This window comes from Macrobrachium rosenbergii, chromosome 57 (assembly GCF_040412425.1).
Source record: "Macrobrachium rosenbergii isolate ZJJX-2024 chromosome 57, ASM4041242v1, whole genome shotgun sequence".
NCBI classification, from domain to species: domain Eukaryota; kingdom Metazoa; phylum Arthropoda; class Malacostraca; order Decapoda; family Palaemonidae; genus Macrobrachium; species Macrobrachium rosenbergii.
The window spans coordinates 7,488,607-7,508,219 of record NC_089797.1 but is presented as its reverse complement, the minus strand read 5'-3'; the positions used below and the strand labels follow the sequence as shown (position 1 = coordinate 7,508,219).

General features: G+C 36.1%; 1 protein-coding gene across 5 annotated transcripts in view; it reads left to right on the top strand.

Annotated features, from left to right (window-relative positions):
- Positions 1 to 710: 710 nt before the first annotated feature.
- The window catches only part of Pask (PAS kinase), a 61,490-nt gene continuing 42,587 nt past the window's right edge, over positions 711 to 19,613 (top strand). For 2 of the 5 annotated variants that reach the window (XM_067101407.1, XM_067101406.1), the window contains exons 1-5: positions 711 to 857; positions 15,669 to 15,735; positions 16,745 to 16,842; positions 17,744 to 17,865; positions 18,678 to 18,865. In XM_067101407.1, coding sequence (XP_066957508.1) covers positions 844 to 857; positions 15,669 to 15,735; positions 16,745 to 16,842; positions 17,744 to 17,865; positions 18,678 to 18,865 — 489 coding nt within the window. In that variant the 5' untranslated portion in view covers positions 711 to 843. Of the gene's footprint in view, positions 858 to 11,241; positions 12,142 to 15,668; positions 15,736 to 16,744; positions 16,843 to 17,743; positions 17,866 to 18,677; positions 18,866 to 19,613 lie in introns of those variants that run through there. The other 3 variants (XM_067101408.1, XM_067101410.1, XM_067101409.1) reach the window with 3 other exon arrangements.

Below are 19,613 nucleotides of genomic sequence, written 5' to 3'. Positions count from 1 at the left end.
TCCACTGACGATTAACTCAATGATCGTTTCATCTGATGGGTGATTGGCTCATATGCATATATGTATTTGAGAACTGAAAATACGTTTTCATTTTTATATTAAATACGGTATACGGGTAGACGATAATGTTAATTTTCACCCATGTGATTGCACGGAAATTGCAGCATAACGCATTGTAGCGATGAAGAGAGTTATGAATGAAGGGAAATGATTATTTAAATATTGTATATTTCCAAGAATGAATTGTTCAGTTCACTGAAAAGTTACATCGAAGGAAAGAGAAAATACTACCATTTTTGATAATCGATAGGAGGAAATCCCACAAATCTACCTGAATGATGATGATGATGATTACTGCATCTACGTTCGACTTCGAGCCTTATGTTCTAAACATTTTATCTACGTGAACTGACTATTCGCTCATTGTGCATCTAGACTATAGAACGAAAATGAATGACGTAAAATGAAATAAGAAAAAACTCAATCGTTAAATTCATATTTTTTGCTCGATATGCGTGGAAATAGAGACTGGCACATTTGGTGTGAATTCTAATCTAAAACAGTACCACAATCTTGTTATTTTGACTGGAACAAGACCAGGCATTAGAAAAAAAACGATAATTGATTTACGAACGATACACAAAAAACTCTAAACGGTTAAAATCCCCCCAAGTATATATGGAAAACCCCATTATGAAGCCCAAAATCCGAACTGAGACGGCGCAGTGGAGAGGAAAACTCGTGAGGAGAAACAACACAATTCTTGGTATTTTGGCAACAGTGGTCAGAAGACGAAGTGCGAAAACTGCAGTAATTTAAAACCGATTTCTAACAAAGGGGACGATGTTACGCATACCGTGAGTATTTGGATCTGTATATCCTGTTCAGTTTAACGTAGATTGAATTGCACGAAGGATCTTCACCAAATATTAAGGAATAGATCCTTTAATTGGCAGGAAGAGTACCGAGTTATTTTGCACCTGTGTGATACCTGCCATCACGTTATGCCTGGCAGATTTTGCATCTGTTAAATACGATATTTTAAATGTTGTATGCAAAACAGTATTTACATGGCTTACTCTAAGTTTCTTTGTCCTTGCCGTAGCCGTTCATTGATGATTTTTACGGTACTTATTTGTGCTTTTAGGGATTTCGAAGCAAAGCGCTTAGGTAGGCCAGTTTAGCAGACATTTCCAGCCTGACTTGGACAACGTTACTTCATTTTTGAAATTGCTGTAATATTTGCACATGTCTTTCGTTCAAAATCTGGTTAAATATGGTTTTCTGATATTTGTTAATGTGATTTTGACGAACTGATGCTTGGTTGACCCTCACAAACTCCACTTTCCCTCCCAAGGCTACTCCAATCTCTGACGGTAATGTGACCCCCCCCATAAGAAACTGGGGTTTTTGGATGGGAAAAAATGGCCTAAATTTCGTTAATCAGTCCATGCCTTAAGATGTGGCTTCTCATAATGATTCCCCACTTTGTTAGACATGGTAGGTTAGCCCAGCCCACAATGGGTCCACCATGCAGTTGAGGGAAATTAGCCTAATATAAAATAAATTTGATTCTCAAAGATATTATGGTAAATCTGAAGCTACTACCACTCCCCGGCTCCCGCCAGTCAGTGACCATAATAGCCTATTTAGGCTACCGCCTTTTGCGTGTTTTTATATTTATGCCTTTTGTGTGTGGTTATGATATTTATAGGCTAGTCTTTTGTTTTTATGCTTTTACGTTCATCCCCAAGGGGCTGGTACTAAACACGGTGCCCATTTTGCACGTCAACTGATAGTTACTGAACCAGATAGGTTTTCTAGTAGTCTTCAGTTTTACAAGTTTAATTCTAAAACTGTATTTCACCAGTTTTAGAATTACAGTTGTTGTTGAAATCTATTAAGGGAACTCACTCCATGACAATGGTGAGGCTAGACTGTGGCCCTTAGGCTGGTTTCTTAGGTTTGGAGATGAAGAAATAACCAAGTAACAACTATTCATAACCTTGACTAAAGAGTAACTGCATATTTAAATGAAATGCAACTGCCATGTTGCCACTACATAACATGAACAAGCATTTTGTGCATTAAGCCAAAAAAAAGGAAGAATTTAAGTTTTAAGTTATGAGTTGCAGCAAACAGTATGGATGGGAACAGCAATTGGTACAGACGAGAAAAAGAGCTGTCATGAAAATTTCCTTACATTCTAAACAAATTAAGAAGGCTATTGTTAATATCTAAACACTTATGCATTGAAAAAAAATGTATTAAATACCCTAGGAAAATCTATCAGATACATTCCATTGCCAAAAATGGTGATGGTAACATGATATAGGCTAAATACTAGGTCTGCAAAATATAAGTACAGCCTTTATGAGAGAAATGGTAAATATTTTAGTTGAACTTTTTATTCTTGAAACAGTGAAATATGATTTTTCTGTTTGCCTAGTTTTGATTTGAACTTGATGGTTTTGATGTTAGGTTCAAGTTAATTGTGCTCTATCATAAATACCTGGTTAACCTAAGCACTCTTTATCTAATGTAATGATGTTGGTGACCCCCAGTGGGAACCAGCATTTTTGGGTTAGGGAATGAATGAAAAAGAGTGAAGAAGCAAGAATGTATTGCATATAATAATCTAATCTTCCTAATCTAATCTTAAGTTAGAGTGCTGAGACCTACCTTAACCTTACCCTTGAGTTATGCGTTTGTAGTGGGGTTCCCTCTCTACATTGGATGTAATGGTGTAATGGGTTAACGAAGAAGAAATGTTGTATGATTTACTGTGCTCAGGGATGGGTCGAGTTGGAGGGTCTAGAGGATGATGCTCCCTAGTTATTTTAGGTTAGGATGTACTCTGTTAATGAATTTATATTCTACATGATGTACACAAATAATTTTTATTTTTGGCCATTTTGCTATTGATCCAAATTTTCTTAAGTTTGCAGTGTGGGATACCACATGCCAAATAGTCAGAGATGTTGTAAATGACTTATTAAGCCTACTGACTTGGTATTAGAATATACTTTTTTAGACCAGAATTTTTTGTCACTGTATAATTTTCACAAGTTGTCCACAGTTATTGACATATTGCTGTATTGTTTTTCAACTGTCATCAATTGCAACAACTGTTTTCTTGCATATTTGAATGAACTCAGTGTATGGTACAAATTTTGGGGGAATGAAGTTGAATCCTGACAAATGCCAGAAAGTACGATTGTTAGTAGGTTTACAACAGAATCTCCACACCCAGATCTTTTCTTTCACGGTTTGTTTGTAACTAGATGCAACTCACTTAAAATTTAGGTGACTATTTTTTGTACTACCTTCTTGATCTGAGCAAAAATTAATACTGTATACCGAGAAATTCTTTTAAGATTTTTGGATACTTGTCAGTCATGCGGAAATATTTTTAGTTTTTTCTGCTATGTTTTGAATATTGTTCCACTGATTGGTCTTCAGCAGCTGACTTGCATCATAAATTGTTGTACAGAAACTTGCTCAATTAAATTTTTATTCTGGATCTTAGCACTGTATCAGCTTCTGGTACCATCATTAGAGTAGCTCATTGTGCATGATTCATAATTTTTCCAAGAACATACTATCCTTCTTGTACTTGATGTACAGTATAGTTAATTATAAAACAGTCTCTCCTTTTCATTTGTGAGGTTCAGTACCACACAGAATTCTGGAAGTTTACCTCTTCTTGTTTCCAGATTATGGAATGATCTTCCTAGGCATACACAGTGGGTGAACTGTTGGAACTTGAGAAGTTCAAACTGCATGCAAATGTCTTTTACTGTACAGTATTGAGTTTGATTTCATTGTCTTTGTTTGTTTGGTTTTTGTTCTTTTGTCATTCTGGTCTGTTTTCCCTGTTGGAGTCTTTGGGCTTGTAACATTTTGTTTTTCCAGCTAGGGTTGCAGTTTGGCCATTAATATTGATGATGATAATATTTTTTGTTCATTTTAAACCAACAAAAATCCTCATAACCTGATTTTCTCTCACCTTTGGATGTGCTTGTGCCTCTAAACATTCAATCAGAATAGGAAATATTGTAATAATAATATCTGTAATAACTTCTCACATTAAGTCAGTTTCGACCTCTCTAACTTTTTAACTGTTCTCTTGCCTTAAGATACACTTGTTCCTCTAAACACTGAATCAGAAGAGGGAAGCATATGAGATAGCTAACCTTTCCATTGGGATTTGAACCCATGCATATGCATTAAAAGTAAGTTTGCCACAAACCACACTTCCTTTGTGATGGTTTATGCTGTAGTTCATATACTTAATGATTTGCATTCAGTCTTTACAGGAGTAAATGTAACTGAAAATGCGATGAAATTGAGAAATGAAGAGATCTCTGTTGGCTCAGTTTAAGTAATATATAGAGCCCGTGGATGTGACTGATAGATTTATTTAATGTTATTGGTATACAGTAATACAGAAACTGATGATTCCATGTTATGTTGATTTTTCACCTGCATCAGATTTCATGATGTCAGTGGTTGTATGATGGTGAGTGCTGTATTTCCTCATGGAAATGTATGGGCAAGTAATTTATATTAGTTTAGAAGGGGTTTGCAAATTTTACAAGCCACTTTTTTTTTTTTTTTTTTTTTTTTTAAGTCTAATTTACAAAATGGTTCAGACAATTTGTGCTGCCACCTCGGTTAAGCAAAGGTTTTGGCAACAGAGGTCCAGGCAGCGGGAGAACACCCCCCCCCCCACACACAATCACGGTTTTCTAATTGGGCTGTTTTCTCAACAATATCTTTTAGTTTGTTGTTCACACATCTCATGTTGGAACTTACTGGTGAAAACAGTGCATTTACAGTATAGCTCTTTCCATTACTGTGTTTTCCAGACAGTTCATAATTCCTTGTCTTTTAGCCTAATCAAAATATATGCATTTTACCTGTTCTCCCGTCTACATGTGTTTTCAGATTACCACTTTTCCTCCCTTTCTGGTGCTCAGTAAGACATGGGATTGCAGCATAATGAATGGAAACACAAATTTTGAAATATTATAATCAGACTTGCGTAATTTCATCACTGAACTGTGATTACAGAGTATATACATTTGCTAATACAGTAGGCTACACATATTAGTTGAAATAGATTCAACCTCCTCTGGTTGTAAGAAAATATGTTGAGACATTTACATAAGACATGTTTCCCAAGGTTGGGGGCATCCCTGTAAATTCCACACCACTTTTTTCCTTTTATTTTAAGGGTTATGTTGTGTTAACCTCCCGGCCAGATAGGACATGGAACACTTTTTCTTTGATGGAATACATACCTTCATCTTTTATACTGGTGAAGCTTGTTGACAAGGTAATTGGATGGTGGCAGGTAGATAAGTAGCTGGGAACCTGCCTGTATACCCTCTCAAGTGCAGACGTCTCTGTTGTGATGGAACTCTAACTTCCAGCTATTTGAAGGTTTTTCCAAAGTATTTTCCTCCTGAATGATTGCTTCTTTTTTTCCGAACTTGGATGCTTGATTTTTCCGGACTTGGATGCTTGATTGCTTCCTTTCATTCGGACTTGGATGCTCTTCTGACTGATGTATGGCTGTTCTGAAACTGGTAAGAGTGATTTTCTGTACACTGCAAAAAAAGCTGTGGATGCTCTGTGTTATCTGTCTGTTGATCCTCATTCTTCCTGCTCTTTTTACTCAGCCATGCATGCAATAAAGATCTTCATTGAGAGGAGTTGCAGGTTGGTCTCCTACACAGTGGTTAAGTATGGGACTGAATTAAAGGCCAGAAAGCGTTTACCTGCATCAGAGGGATGTAACTTGCCTCTCTTTACTGCTCTGTCTTTTTGCACTTTTGTACAGAGGACCTCTGCTTCCATTTGGTCATTTCTCCCCAGGCTTCCTGGTCCACATGAGGGTGAATGCTTGTGATGGAGGAGTCTCAACAAACACCGCTCATGGTGGAATGCATTCTTGTCTAGTGACCTCCTACTTTGTGGTCTTTTAATTGTGCATCTGTGTCATCCACCCCTGCTTCGCCAATGCTGGCAACTCCAGGGTTCTCATCAGAGTCCATGGAGTATGTGAAGACTATGTTACTTAGCCTGGGATCCACCCTTCTCTGCCGTGTTTGAGCACTTAGCATTGGCAGAGGGCTTGGTAGATGATGATCTTGCCAGAGTGTATACTATGATTGACCTCCTTGCTGATGACACTGTTCCTGTGGGAGATACCCTTGTAGTGGCTCTTGTATCATGCACTACAGGTGCTCTTTTGAAATGTTTAAAAGGTGGAGAAGTAGAATGGGAGTGGAGGGAACCGAAAATCTACACAAGTAAAAGAAAGCTCCTGCCTTTGTTCTCTGGGGTTTGGGATGTAAGTGAGAGGTGCAGTAGGAATAAGGTAAAGAAACTTCGATGGGCTTCGATCATCTCTTCTTATTACACCTACCTTTCCTTCCAAGTTTCCAGATAGTTGGAAGAAGTCCCGTAGGGCTTCATGCAATCTTTAGGCAACATTTGTATGGAGCATAAAGCATTGCTCCAAACTGATATGAGTACCTGTATGTACGGTTTTTTTAATGTAAAACTGCTTATTCCCTCTCAGGTAACTCCTGTACCTTTATGTCTCCCAACAAGTTTGTGGATTTGAATGCCCTAACAGTGTTTCAAGTTATTCAAGGCAGAATTCTGTCTTGTTTGTATGAAGCCTCACTAACCAACAGAAAGGGGTGGTAGACACCATTTATGTTTGTGAGAATGGGGTCTGGGAGAGAGTTTGATGTAGAGGTGCAGGAATGTGCTTGTGAACCCTCACTATTGTGACTGGTCACCCCTACTCGGTATTGAGACCAGTACCTGTGACTTTTCCCTTGTGTATCTCTCTCTCTCTCTCTCTCTCTCTCTCTCTCTCTCTCTCTCTATATATATATATATATATATATATATATATATATATATATATATATATATACATATAGAGAGAGAGAGAGAGAGAGAGTTTCCATAAGAAATACAAAGAAACAATCACCACTGTTCGTTCACTCTCTAATTGCTAAGTCAAAGTATTACTACAGTACTTCCACAACATCAGGTGGTACATGTACCTATGCTGAGGGCTCTTTAACAAATACTGATAAATTCTTGACCTGAAGACTCTAAGCAATGCAAGCACTTAATATTCCTAAGTTCCCCTTAGCAATGCTTATATATGTCTACAGTACTGTGTAATATTTATGAAGATATTACATTTGTGGCAGTCAGTCACTGCTTGCCACACTTATCATCGTTTTCCCCTGTACCTCTCCGCCATTAAATACCTAGTTGTTTTCTTATACAATATTCTTCCATTTACTCACACACACACACACCATCTTTCCATTCTGCCTCTTTCCTGAAGTAGCTGCTGTTTTAATTGTCCAGACTTTATTTGTTTTTTTCTATTTATGATTTTCCTTTCATGTTGGATCAAATAATAAATCGACTGTTTAAAGATTTGTTTAATTTACAAAAATGTTTCCAGTAGGTTTTGCCTTTTCCTATCTTCAGCTCACAGTAATTTACAAAGGTTGTTGTTTTAGATTAAGTTGACCTTTTATGCCAACACAGGTTTTTGCTCACAGAGCAGCTCGTGAGGTAAAAGACAGGAAGGATTCATGTTTTTTGTTACAGCATGCTGGCAGGATATTAGCATAGGCGTATACCCTTTCTGGGCAATTTTGATTTGTACCGTATGAAAAGAAAATTATAAGGCAAAGATATAAACATTTGTCCCAGTATAAAAAGAAAATTATAAGGAAAAAACAAAATTTGTCCCAGTTTAAAAAGCAAATTATAAGGCAAAGAAAAAAAGAAACTCAGTGTTTAGAACTGCAATTACTTTCAGCATATGCAGTATAACTGAATAATTGTTGGTTCGCATAAGTGAATGAAAGTAGATGATCAGTTCCCGAAGTGCATATATATATATATATATATATATATATATATATATATATATATATATATATATATTTTTATAATATTTTTGTAATAAAATTCAAACCGATTTTAAACGATATTAATGCTTTAACCATAATGCCTTTTCCTATTTTGGTCTAAGATGCCAAGTTAACTATTTCTGTCGCGTAAATAATTATGTGTATATGTATTTGTATGTATGTATATATATTGTGTATATATATATAATTATATATATACATATGTATATATATATATATATATATATATATATATATATATATATATATATATATATATATATACACACGTGAGAGAAATAAAGGTAACTTGGCATCTTAGACCAAAATAGGAAAAAAAGCGTCAATATAGTTTAAAACATTTAAATTTTATTACAAATGATAAATTGCTTGCTCGCTGGAGAGAGAGAGAGAGAGAGAGAGAGAGAGAGAGAGAGAGAGAGAGAGAGAGAGCGGATGTTTATTTAAAACTAGCTTCTATTGAACATCCTCTGCTCTCTCTATCTCATCACATATGCCCCAAGAATGTCTCTCTCCGCGTACTACGTCATATTTATCTCGTTCAAACAGGATTCTTGCTCTAGTGGGTTACATTTTTTCCTTTTTTTTTTTTTTTTTTGGTGAACGTGTTTTCATGATACCCTTTGTAACTCGACTGCCGTTTGCGTCATACTGTTCATTATCCGTAATCCAGAGTAATAAATTCGTCTTTTTGAATAGCGTTATCGATATACAGGTATTGTATCGTATTATCATTTATGATATCGCAGTTGTTTATACACGCCAGGTCGTTTACCAGTTTCTTTGTTATTCATTATTTTCATTCTTTTTTTTTCACATTATTACTCCGTTGACCTACTTGGCCTCATCGTTGCAATCTACGCCTTGAAAACGGTTTGACTCAGTATCATGGGTAAGGATTTTATTTACGCATTTATCGTTACAAAGTTCGCAAAGATAACTCGCTTAATCCAGCACCCTCTGGTGTGAATCGTTGTTTACTGGTATAGGCCTAGTTGTGCGCAGTGGGTATTGTGCATTTTGTAAAAAATCGTCTCAGGTTAAATTACTCTAATTTCATCATTTAGTATTTTTGCACCTTTTTTATATTGTATCAAGGCCAACCTGCTTGTTATACTGTATATGACTGATAACGGACTTAAAATCATTGTTAATATTAGGGGTTATTTCCAAATGACATGTAATACCGTTTTTATAATGATTATAAGTACAAGAAAAATACCCGGGAGTCTCTTGTAAATGTATTTCCCTTTTATTTTTTTTCATATGCGGTTCACATCTTTGGTTGTTGAACCTATTCAACCTGTGTGTCATCAGTTTATGATAACTTTCACGAAACTTGCCTCAGCTTTTTCATTAACATTTTGCTTTATTTTGAACTAAACGCATTTCGCACCATCATCTTGCCCGTAGGGTGTTAGTGCCGTCAGTTCACCTCTCGCAGTTTACTGTAGGCATTACTTTATTTTCAGTTCCTTTTATTGAACCTTCGTTCATATTTTCTTTGTTCCATCTTACTTTCCATAGTTGCTTCATAGTACAACCGCGAAGTTTTCCTCCTGTTACGCCTTTCAAACCTTGTTACTCTCAATTTCCCATTCAGCTCTGAATGACGTCATGGTCCCAGCCTAGGCCTTAGGTCTAATTTCAGCCGTTCTTTGTTAACTTGAATCATTATTATTTGTTCCTGGAGGAGTTGTTTACAACGGTATCGTATTGATTGTACTTTCCAATTGTTTTTCTCTCGGCTTTAGATAGGCCTATGGGCATTCTGTAATTTTTTATAGTAACCTTTCTTGACTTGTTCGATATGAGTGCATGATTAGCCTTCATGGAAATTGCTATTTCCTTTTGAATTATTTATATCTACTGTTAGTTCTGTAGTGCAATGAATTTCTCCTAGACGAACGTTCTCGCTGACAGGCTTCTACATATCACTATATTTATTCGCATTTATCTTTGAATTTCCATCATTCATTTGTTATAATATTTAGATTGAAATCTTGATTTTCAGTGTTTTAATCCTGCTATCTATGATGATTAATCACATTTGAAGGTATGTAACCTGATGATATAAATTTAAACGGAGTACTGTGTATGGTCGCGAGGAAAGTTAAACGACGAAGTGCAAGATCTTTCGCTGCTGTTTTTATTACATTCCTATCGAACGACTTTGTAGACTTAATCCTTATCTCATATCAGTTAGGGATATTATTATGCTGTCCCTCCTTACGAGGACTGAATCCACGTCAGTTATTTGCTCGTATCTTGGCTATGATTCTCTCTCTCTCTCTCTCTCTCTCTCTCTCTCTCTCTCTCTCTCTCTCTCTCTCATGGGTATTGTTTTGGTCCCATTTGTGAAGCTGAAGAAAGCACTCTTCTCAAACTGCTTCGTAACACCTGTCAGGCCACCTACTCCAACGTTTCCATTGATAATAGCAAGTCTGATTGTATGATTTTGTGATTAGTTCTTTCCCTCTACTATTGAGCTTTGGATTTTTCCCCCCATTCGTATAATCCTGCTTCGTTAAAGAGGTGGGTCTGTCGTGTTTATGGTCAAAACTTCCCCATTTTCCATTTTCGGGCATGGACGCACGTCCTTTTGGGCCTTGCCCTTATTAAAATGAATTTTCAATATCGTAGAAATTTCTCTCTCATTATTTAACGGCAAAGTCAAGTAGCGGTAAAACTTATTAAATTATCAATAGAAACCTAGAGGTTTTTATTATGAGAATTGTTAGTGTTGTGGAATTCATGATTTTATACAACTCGTTACATTTATCGAATACTCCACTATCTTTTTTTTCAGTATCTTGACACTGGTTTTGGCTTCTTGTACAAAGCCACGGTCAGGCACAGTTCTCATTTTATTTATTCATATATGCCAAAGTAAAAGATCTCTAAGAGGGTCATTTCAGCATTTATTTTGTACCGTATATCGTTATTAATTGTCCTCTTTTCGCGTGTATGCGTGTACTTGCTTTCCTAGAGTCCATTTTAGTTGCTTATTATGGTGTTTATTTATCACCAGCTTCTGATGGTTAGCACAGGCAGCAAGAAGTCAGCTGTTCCAAAGTTATCGAACTGCAGGCATGTCCCGTCCGTTTTGAGCGTTGCCACGTCGGGAATTTGTAAGACCCAATTTAATTTCGAGCAGCATGAGATTTAATGTCGAAAGTGACCCTTACGCAAGTCTGTAGTCGCTACAGGATGCGATTCAGATCTTTAGTCTGATGCAAAAGCAGCGGTTTATCTCGGGAAATGACCAGTTAGCAACCGTTGCCTCGGGGGCGCCTATGTGTCTGCTCCAGACAGTGTGTGTGCGAGAGAGCGCGCCGAGTTAGGGCGGGTCTGGCCCGTAGGTTTTCACGATAATATCTCCTTTCCTCGCGGTGTATCATATTGCTGTGCTTTGAAACAAAGCTCTGCCAGACGCTCATTGTCTTAATCGTGTCCACGGTTGTCTGGCTTACCGTGACCGGGGCTGTGTATTCACGTTTTCCCGACCGGAGGAGGGGAAAAAAAAGGGAACTGGACTTCCATTAAACGTGATCTCTCGCTGATTCGGCTTAGGCCGTTATCGACGAGGGGAAATAACCGAATCAGATTACTCAAGTTAAATGACTCATTAACAGTGCTTCTGTCTCTCCCGGTGGACGGACAAATCACAGACGTCTTGGTAAGTTGAGATTTGTCCCATCTCTCGCTATTCCTGTTGCTGTCTCGTTTGTGGAAGGGTACAGTTGATCTTCACAGTTACAGGGAAAATTAGATGTAAGATGGTCATCGATGCAGATCACGCGAGATAACACTGACGTTTTGATAAAGCATTTCGATGTGCGTTTTAGCTTTATTTTTTCTCTACGGAAATTTTAATCATCTTAAAAAAAGTGTCTTAGATACATGTAAATATCACTGAGCACCCAAGATCCTCCTCAAATGAGTGGCATCCTTCGCTCGTAGTCCTACAAAGCGAAGATTTAATTTTTGGATGATGTCATTTTTTTTATGGGTCCAGGGATAAGCGGATCGAGTGAGTACGAGAGCGAAAAATAACATCGATTAGTTTATTGACCTTTAAGGGTCTACTCTTGGTAGAGCTGTTACCTTGACATTTGAAGCGGACATTAAAGTTCTTTACTTATGAGTTCAGGAGGTAAGGCTTTGTAAGATCAACAGTGGTGTTATAATGTGTGTATATGTATGTATATAAGTATACATAAATACATACATACATGCAAGTAATGCATGAATGTAAGTATGTGTGTACATTTTACCAATGTCAGCAGCATCTCTAGCCAACTATTGACGTAGGCCTGTCTTATTTTTAGCTTGTGAGGCAGCGTCTTTCTGGCTCTTGTCGATAAGCCTCTGGTGTGTATGTGTGTGTGTGTATGTCTGTCTGTCTGTCTCAGTGTGAGTGACCTTGAATGAGCGCAGTGAGGTATCGGTGACATTTTGTGTGGTAAGGTCTGCATAATTCAGTGGCTAGAAAGAGCCAATCTTATTTTGGGGAAGAAGTCTCTCTCTCTCTCTCTCTCTCTCTCTCTCTCTCTCTCTCTCTCTCATGTGAAGTATGAAATTAGACCCAGAAGTATGACTGAGCATGAGGAGAAGGTGTAACAATGTTTACCCAGTTAAACCTGGAGCTTTTTGCTCCATTCGTAGGGAGGTAGTATGTATGTGTGATTATGTAAGATAAAGAAAAGTGACTACATACAACACACACACACACACATATATATATATATGTATATGTATATATATATATATATATATATATATATATATATATATATATATATATATATATATATATATATATATATATACACACACACACACACACACACACACACCTGAGAACTATCACTGCTACATTCATACTTTTAACTCCCAAATCATGGATGAATCCTCAGTACAGAAAACTTCCACACCAGAATCCCAGACAAGGACAGTGACTTACCACATATATTTACCCTTCTGTGTGCAAGTTTTCCCAGGTTTAGTGAATTCTGTATTAAAGGGTTAAATGTGGCTTGATATTTGAAAGTATAATGCATTACTACCCTAATACAGTCCAACTTGTATTTTAAAATTTTACTTACATTTTTATTTATTTATTGATTTGTTAATTTATCTGTTTTTTTAATAACTGATCTCTGCTTTCTGTATTTCCCATTACCCTCTGTTACTTTTTTTTTTCAAATGAACACCACATTCTTTGGAAGCTTGAATTTCAAGGCAATGACCCCTGTGGGCCAGTTCCATATGAATAGGGTTCATCTTCTGAATAATAATAATAATAAAAAAGTGTAACATTAGTGACAAACTATCAAACATATATGAAGACCCAAAGATTCATCAGTAACATTTATGAAAGTCTCCTGGAGAATTCACCCCAGTCAAGCACACACTTGTGCTTCTTGCATATTAAAGGTCTTCTTTCCCAATATCCCTTTATAAGTATGCCTGGCCTCTAACACCACCTGATCTCTCCACTCTTTTCACTACACCAAACACATAGGCCTAATTAACTAGCTGAGAAATACTCAACTTCTTTGAAGTAAAAAATATATTTATCTGCTTTTCACCCATGACAATGATGTCTGGGAAGACTGTATGACAACTGAAGGAAAACAAACATAAACTTAAGTTGATTTGTCATGGACATGATGTCATATTGTAAGACTGTTCTAGTGTGACAAAGTGGTAACACCTTATAACTCAGGAGACATTGAAGGGTTGACTTGTCAGTCGACTGAAAAAAGCAGGGCTCTTGTATGAGGAGCGAGTATCTTATTGGTTCTGAGGTAATGATTTTATGATTATTACATAATGGAAGTACTTTTAAGCCAAGAAATATATGGCAACCATGGTATCTTTGTGCAGAGTTGTTAAGTAGAACTGCTACACTTTCAAATACTTTTACTTGTTTCTGCAGTTACTATTTACCATTCTCAGTCAGAGCTGTATCGTCTGTTAACAGCAACCATTCCGTAATCCATCAGTTTTTTTTCTCCACTCTCATCTAATGTTCTTTATCTGATTTCATGCATATTTTCTTTCATAGTATTAAAAAGCTGTAATGCACCATTGTTTCAGACCTACTTTTACACCAACCAGTCACTCATGTAAACATTTTAACGGATAGTTTAATGTCACAAAGAAAACTTAATCTTTCTCAACCAGTTATCTTAATGTTTCTCAACCAGTTATCTTCATTATCGTACCATACATCCTTAACCTTCACATTGCCTCCTGATGCTTTCTGTTGTATGTCTTCTTTGATACTTGTATCCAGTACAGGCAGTCCTCGGGTTATTTACAATACACTCTTAGCCACATTTTCATTTCTTCCCTTGCAGTCTGAACTTCCATCTGCCTTAACTTTTTCTTCAATCAAGTAATGATCAAGTATACCTCCAGCCAATCCTCTTTATCCACAATGTCCAACAATCTACCTCTTAGACATCAGCTCCATACCAAAATTTAGTTATTCAAATTATTTTCCTTACCATTTATTCTTTCCCAAGTACACTTTTTTTAATCATCTTGTAGAATTGGGATTTTTATGAGGCTGCCATTTTTTGACAGTAAGCTTCCACTGTGCACACACACCTATACACAGAGGAGATGTAATATATGACTAAGTTTAGTAAACTTGTGGTATTTAATATTTTTTGTACGGTTGCTAGAGGATGCTCAGCGACTGACAGTTGGCACAGACCCACCAAACTGATATATCGGGAGATAAAATTAAAGGCGAGTTGCTATTTTGGAGACCAAAATCTTGGATATTGGCAGTGATGAATTATGGTAAAAATTCATGGTTTACCTTTTCAAGTGCCAGCAGCTCAGAATCGAGTGTAGGTTTGAGCTTTATATCAAATCCCATCCCAGTGCAGCTATCATATTTTTTTTACTCCCTGGCCATATGAATTAAATGCTTTATTTATTTTTTAAAAATTTATTTATACAAATATTGTACATGCACACAACAAACACATAGCCTACCCACATATACTGTGTATTTATATATATATATATATATATATATATATATATATATATATATATATATATATATATATATATATATATATATATATATATATATATATATAATAAAATATATGATTTTAGAAATGAGTAATACTGAGCCTCAGCAAAAGAGCAAGATTGGGACGTTTTGTTCATTTGGCAGAGTTTTATTTTAGCTACAAGTAAAATGTGGAATAGTTTGCCTTATGCAGTTGTGGAATCTTCTGATCTCCAAATGTTTAAGTGCTGGGCACATTCTTTCCTTTCCGCTGAGTCTTTTGAATTCAGGTATATGGTTTTATTTTCTGTTACCTCATATTAATTTATTTATCACCTTTTCCTGTAACTTGTCTCTCTCTGCAGTTTGATTTCCCTTTTGAACCCTCCTGGGTTTGAAGTCTATCAACGTTGTCCATGAGGGTTTTCAGCTGAAGATCTAAACTTCTAAAGAATGAAAGAATTCTCACAGACTTTTTACTCTAAAATGATGTTCTCTAGAAGGAGTATTTGAATTTGAATAAGATGTTTCCTCATCATAAGGTGTTTGATGCAGATAACTTTAAGAAAATATAATGGTATGGGACTTGGGTTATCATATTTCTTTGACTAAGCATTTGTTTCCCTTCTTTTCCCTGACAGAGGTAACCAGCATCTGAACATTAGCTCACAGTCACCATTTGTCAAGAGCACATCAACACCTACACTAGTAAGTAGATTAGCCTCAGTTTATCTTGCACATTTTATCATATATATAGAGTTTATGTTGTCAGCAAATATTTCTTGTATTTCTTTTTTATAGCAAATTGAGACAAGGGTGCTGTGAATAATAGATGTCTTAGTGTGTACTAACTTTGCCAAGATCACTCTTAACCCTTTGATGATTTTCATAGTATGGTTTTGAGTGAGATTACTTACATTTGAGATTGGAATAAGGGTTGCAAAAGCTAGATCTAAAGCACTTACATGTTTCTGTTATGTGAAGATTTTGAACTGATGAATGTAATTTTCAGAGGTGATGTAACTGTTGAGTAGTGTTACTGTGACAAAAAAAAAAAAAAAAAAAAAAAAACTTTTGGTCATTTGATCCTTAGATCTCTAGTTAAACCACCAAGTTGAGATTTGACTCTGGTTTCTTGCAGCCTTCCCAGACCCCCACTTAAAACTTACTGATTTATTATTTGCCACCTGCTTAAGTAATTAACAGTCATTTTAAAAGTATAATGTACTCTGTCTTATTTCTACACTTGTAGTGTCCACCTGAACAGTTTTTTTCTTGTTTGAGAGAGGTCCAAGTTGGAGCAGGGAAGAGTTAAAGACCTTGGACAGACTGGTAGAAGGAAAATGTGAAACATATTTCAGTTTGATCTTGAAAGGGATGTTTGCAAAGCAACATGAGATTCTACTGTGAGCTGTGCAAGCCACATTGAAGGCTGTACTCCTTAGAAAGACACTGCTGTGCAAAGTGTTCCCAGCCTCCCTTCTAATGAGTACAGTATAGCACAATTTATAGTTTTCTTTGCATATGCCCATGGGAAATGACAAACACTTTTAGTAAGAAAAGTGGCTCTTCAGTATTCTAACCTCTCTTCTCAAACCAGAGATAAAAGGCGTCTGCTTAGACAGAGGTTTGTTTTTAAGAAGCAGTTGTTGTAATGTTAGAAAGATTTTGAAGTCTGAATTCTTTCTTATGCATATTAATATTGTACTCTTTATAGGGTTTATTACCATGGAAACACGGCCATTTGGGATCTTTTGGAATTAATACAGACAGGTTTGGCACTCCTGGATACCCGTCACCTCTTGATCGTTTCAGGTAAAGTATTTTTCAGTACTGTTTGTACAGGCTCATTTTTACATTCTGGTGATTCTGAAGCGAAAACTCTTGAATGCAAAGGTGTACTTTCTGTTGTTAAAAAGTTTAATTTTAGAAGGGGATTCAGGTTTCTTGATTATGGCTTGTGCATTTACATAATTTTGTCAAAACTGTAACTAAGGAGGAATTTGATTTGTACATACCTGTAGATACCCGTACTTTTGACATATGAAGGGTTTTAACCTGGAAGTTTTAACATACTAATATATCTTAATATGGCTTGTAAAAATGTGTAACTGTTTTACATTTATTTATTTGTAAATTATAATTTTTAAAATGATTAAGAACTAGTATTTGAATGGTCTGTGACCATATAAAAGTAAGCTGTGCGATGGAAGAGCAAATGAATGAATATGTCCTTTTGAACAGTATGTGTGACCATCAGTGTCCCTGCTTTTACTTTTAGTCTCACTTTCCCCTTTCTTGATTGTAAGAAGATGACAGCCTGGTGTGAAATATGTCGGGTGGAAGAGTGAGGAAAATTGTCCCTCCTTAAAAACTCATTATATTCAATTTAAACTATTTTTGTTAGCAGTTGTATGGGATGTGTCATTTTATGCTCTCTGGATTTAATTTCTTTTTTTTAGAAGTGACCGCTTTTTTTTTTGGCAGGAATTTGATTGGTTGACTGTATATATTTTTTTTTAAAGTCTGATATTATGGTTTAAAGAAATGGAAATGTTGCTGGACAAGTAGTTTTTTTTTTTTTTTTTTTTTATCAAGTTTCAGGGTCATTCAACTCCACCTGTGAATTATTTTATATTTTGAAAGCTTCTGTGTGGACTATTGTACTGTATATCTGACTTAAATACATGTAATCTGTTGACTCTCTTTTGCGCAGATGTCGGCGCCAGTTGTCACAGTTACATCACAATGCCAGCTTTTCTCACTTCCCCAGAGTACCCAGCAAGTGTAGTAGGTTGCATCATGCGACCTCTGTACCACGTCTTAGTGTAATGCCAGGTATGGAACTTGAGGGCTATATTAAAGTTTCAAGGATCCCTTTAGTAGGGGAAATTTTGAAACTAACTGACTCTCTCTCTCTCTCTCTCTCTCTCTCTCTCTCTCTCTCTCTCTCTCTCTCTCTCTCTCTCTCTCTCTCTCTCTCTCTCTCTCCTTCTTCTCAGGTAACCTGAAATTTTCTTTATTTTGATTGAAAATTTACCTATTATGCTTCTGTTATTATATTAATAAACTTCATTTGGAAATAATCTAACCAAAATATAGTTGTATAGACTCTCTCTCTCTCTCTCTCTCTCTCTCTCTCTCTCTCTCTCTCTCTCTCTCTCTCTCTCTCTCTCTCTCTCTCTCTCTCTCTGATAGCCTGAATTTTTCTTTATTTTGTTTGAAAATGTAGCTATTATGTTTTTATTATTATTAAGACACTTTATTGGAAAATAATCAAAGCAAAAAATTGTTTTTACCTTAGAGTTGTATAGTATCTCTCTCTCTCTCTCTCTCTCTCTCTCTCTCTCTCTCTCTCTCTCTCTCTCTCTCTCTCTCTCTCTCTCTCTCTCTCTCTCTCACTAAATTTTTGAAAATTAGATTTTATTGAAAAACTAAATTTAGATTTCTTTTTCATCTTTCTGTAGTGTATGAGTTCATTATTTTTTAATCCAACCAAAAATATGTAAATTTGAATTTTTAATCTAGCATATGCAGTTGCTGCAAAACTGTGCAGTGTACTACTCTGTTAAAGCTGCACGGAGAAAAATGAGTTTATCAAGATTTTCCATTTTTATTCTGTTTTTATTCTTACCTTGTCCCTCCTGAAGGCAATGGTCTCCATAGTTTTAGCTTCTCTCCGGGGCTGTCAAAGGGGTCGTTTGGTTTCTCTGAGAAGGCCCCCGTTGGTCAGTGGCTCTTCCGGAACTTCGTTGGAGGTGGAACCTGTGGACCTGTTTTCCCAACATCTATTGTTAACCCAAATAAAGCAGTCCTCACACTTGACTCTTCATCTAGGGTAGGTGAAGAAATCTGGTAAATTGCTTCATACTTTTTCAGGATATGCAGGCAGTGATGTAATATATATTTTTTTCTTTTTAGAATTTTTATTTTCACTAGTGCATTATAGCTAAATATCAAAACAAAGGAAAAGGCTCTTGCAGAAGCTAGCATCTTATTAAAAGTACAGTATCTTCTGTTTTCTCTAAGCTACTTTCTTTGTCTGATGATGATAAGCATATTTCATGTTTTATCTTGAACACATGCCTTTGTTTTACAAGTTTCTTGGACCATCTGATTCATTTACAGTCAGCCAGAAACTACTTTATAGTATTTGCTTATTCTTTATTTCTTTGTATAACTACTATTCTGTAAAAGATTGTGATTGCTTTCTTAATGCTACCAGTTTGAGAACTACCATTCACTGTCTAGTGTTAGTAGAGTGTGAGTTTTATGCATATTATCTAGTGTATTTAGTTCTTGCACAAATTCATGTGTCTCATCTGCTCTACTCTTCATGTGTTGTAACTACTTTATTCTGTCAACTTGGGTCTCATTATAACTCAAAGCCACATGCACCCGACTACGTGGGTTTGTTGCATGTTTCAGTAATGCATGCTATTTCATGAGGCAGGATTGTTACTACTTGTTCTCAACATTTCTTTTATCTTGGCTTGAGATTTGCAGGAATATAAAAAAAAACCTTTGGTAGATTTGTTGGTATTTAAACTGTGCCTGTTTGATTTTTAATCATGTAAAGACATTTC